Source organism: Littorina saxatilis, linkage group LG10 (genome assembly GCF_037325665.1).
Source record: "Littorina saxatilis isolate snail1 linkage group LG10, US_GU_Lsax_2.0, whole genome shotgun sequence".
Classification (NCBI taxonomy): domain Eukaryota; kingdom Metazoa; phylum Mollusca; class Gastropoda; order Littorinimorpha; family Littorinidae; genus Littorina; species Littorina saxatilis.
In genome coordinates, this window is record NC_090254.1 from 40,074,025 (window position 1) to 40,076,524 (window position 2,500).

The following is a 2,500-nucleotide window of genomic DNA, read 5'->3' on the forward strand; positions in this document are numbered from 1 at the left end:
TATAATGTGCCCCTTACCTGAATCATCAAAACCGTGCGTGATTTCGTGTCCGATCACAAAGCCAATGCCTCCGTAATTTAGCGCACTGCAACGGACAAAAACTCATTTCAGAAACAGCTTTAGATTTGAATGAACGACAGAGGAAGGAATAAGTAAACAGAGAGGGGGAGGGAATTGGAATGTAGGAAACCGTCACGCTCATAAGATAATTGCCTATGTTATGTTTTGATGACTTGACAAAAACGCAAAAATCCTTTTTTGGTTTCTGAACAATCTGCCTATTTCATTTTAGGTATTAGTTGCACACTGCCTATCTCGAGCTGTTACCACGGGATAAACGTGAGATAAAGAGCTGACAGCAACATTTTCAATCAGCAAAACTGCGTAACAACCCACAAAGAGCTTTTGCATACCGTCACATTATCAAAACAAGTCTTCCGGTATCATAAAAAAAGTGCCTCACTCAAGAAACGAGATCGGCGGTTTTGCTTACGTTACCGTGGCAATGGTTTCCGATGGTTTGAGAGTGTGTACATAGACACCCTTCCAGTAGCTTCCCCTGTAGTTTCACTACAGAAATGCCTAACACAGATTGGTATTTTTTGTATGAGCGTGACGTTCCTTCTAACGTTGCCTTAGCCACCCTCCTCCGACCTACCTTCTTCTTCTTCTGTGTTCGAGGGCTGACACTCCCACGCACACTCGTGTTTTTGCACAAGTGGAATTTTATGTGTATGACCGTTTTTACCCCGCCATTTAGGCAGCCATACGCCGCTTTCGGAGGAAGCACGCTAGGTATTTTCGTGTTTCTATAACCCATGGAACTCTGACATGGATTACAGGGTCTTTTCCATGCGCACTTGGTCTTGTGCTGACGTGTACACACGAAGGGGGTTAAGTCACTAGCAGGTCTGCACATAAGTTGACCTGGGAGATCGGAAAAATCGCCACTCTTAACCCACCAGGCGGCAGCGACCGGGATTCGAACTCACGACCTCCCGATTAGGAGGCAGACGCTTTACCACCACGCCACTGCGCCCGTCGGGGAAGGAATTGAATGTAGGAAACGTTCCTTCTAATGTTGCCCTAGCCACCCTCCTCCGACCCGGCCACCATTAATCCCTTTCTCAAGAAAACAATATTCACATAGAATCAGAAACAAACACTTATCTGCATAAAAGGTAAAATCAGATAATAGACGATTTCCGGAAATATTAACTCTGTCGGGTTTGCATGGGTTATGATAGAGTGAATACCCTTGCTTTTAGTGAGACAAACCCTCCACACGTGCTCCCCTCGTGACATAATAAGCCAATCACAAGCAAGGATGCATGTCTGATACATGTGGACCGGTGCACGTGTGGATTGTTTGTGTCACTTAAAGCAAGGGTATTCACTCTATCATAACCCATGCAAACCCGACAGAGTTATGTCCGAGCATCGTCTATTACAGACACGTGAGAAAAACGATTGCGGGTTGCTATGTTTAAGAGCGTGAGTTGCTGTGATATAAAAAAAAAACATGTTGCTCATTATCTATATGCATATGTAAAAGTTGATCTTAGAAGTGTATTTGTGACCCTCCACCACGAAATGAGTCGCATGTCACCTCGCGCGGTTCTGCGCTAGGCTTAAATATAAGTCCGGGGAGTGTCTGATAACAGTGTGAGGGTCACCTTAGTCACAGGCTTATAACTCAAACAGTTTTCGCTCTTTTTTAAAACAGTTTTCACCACTAGATAGAGCATAAAAAACTCTTTAGGGAAATGTAAAAATATGAAAATCACATGCAAAGGTGACATGCGACTCATTCCGTGGTGGAGGGTCACAATTATGTACGATTATGCTTTTGATTGTTGTCTGTGTGTTATAAGTAATGCGACGTGGTGCCAAAAGACACATTTCCATGTTTATGAAAAAGGGAATACAAGTTTTCTTATCTCAGGGATGTTGCTACATATTCATACCTATAGGACAAATGTCCTAGCTCTTCAGCATCAATAGGACATTTGACCGCTTTCAGAAATGTCAATAGGACGTCAGAATTGTTTCATTTTCAAGAATGACGCTCGCCGTGTTACCGCCTGTTTTTGACCCTAATGTAGCACAGGATGCCGTTGAATAGTCAAACGTGTTCAGCTTTTGTTGAACTTTGGCAGGCTTTAGTTTTATTTGTCGGTGGCATAACTCAGTGCGCTTCGTCAAAATGTCTCGAACTGAAAGCAAAAGCACACGCAAGACTAAGTCAGTTGGAGTTGTCTCCCATACTCTTAACTTTTATGTGCTGCAGACGGGTGTCACCCAAACGCAAGATCCGCATTGCACAACTTTAGTGCACCTGTACGCGAGAGTGCTTGGTCGCTTTTTGAAAATGTGTATCTTGAAAGGAACATTAACGAATATCGCGCTGTCCGAAGGAATTGAGTTCTTATCGGACAATGCCAGCGCTCAGTTCAAAACGATAGGACATCTGACCGCCATGCGGCAATGTGAATTGGAC

The 2,500-nt window shown here is 43.8% G+C and overlaps 1 protein-coding gene and 1 long non-coding RNA gene across 2 annotated transcripts in view; one reads left to right on the plus strand and one right to left on the minus strand.

The window, feature by feature from the left end:
* Positions 1-2,500, plus strand: part of LOC138978812 (uncharacterized) — a 155,851-nt gene that overhangs the window by 77,522 nt on the left and 75,829 nt on the right. The gene's annotated exons all lie outside the window — the stretch shown is intronic.
* The window catches only part of LOC138978811 (neprilysin-like), a 73,198-nt gene that overhangs the window by 9,175 nt on the left and 61,523 nt on the right, over positions 1-2,500 (minus strand). The window contains exon 19 of the mRNA XM_070351595.1: positions 18-85. Within this exon, the coding sequence (XP_070207696.1) occupies positions 18-85 (68 nt within the window). The remainder of the gene's footprint in view (positions 1-17; positions 86-2,500) is intronic.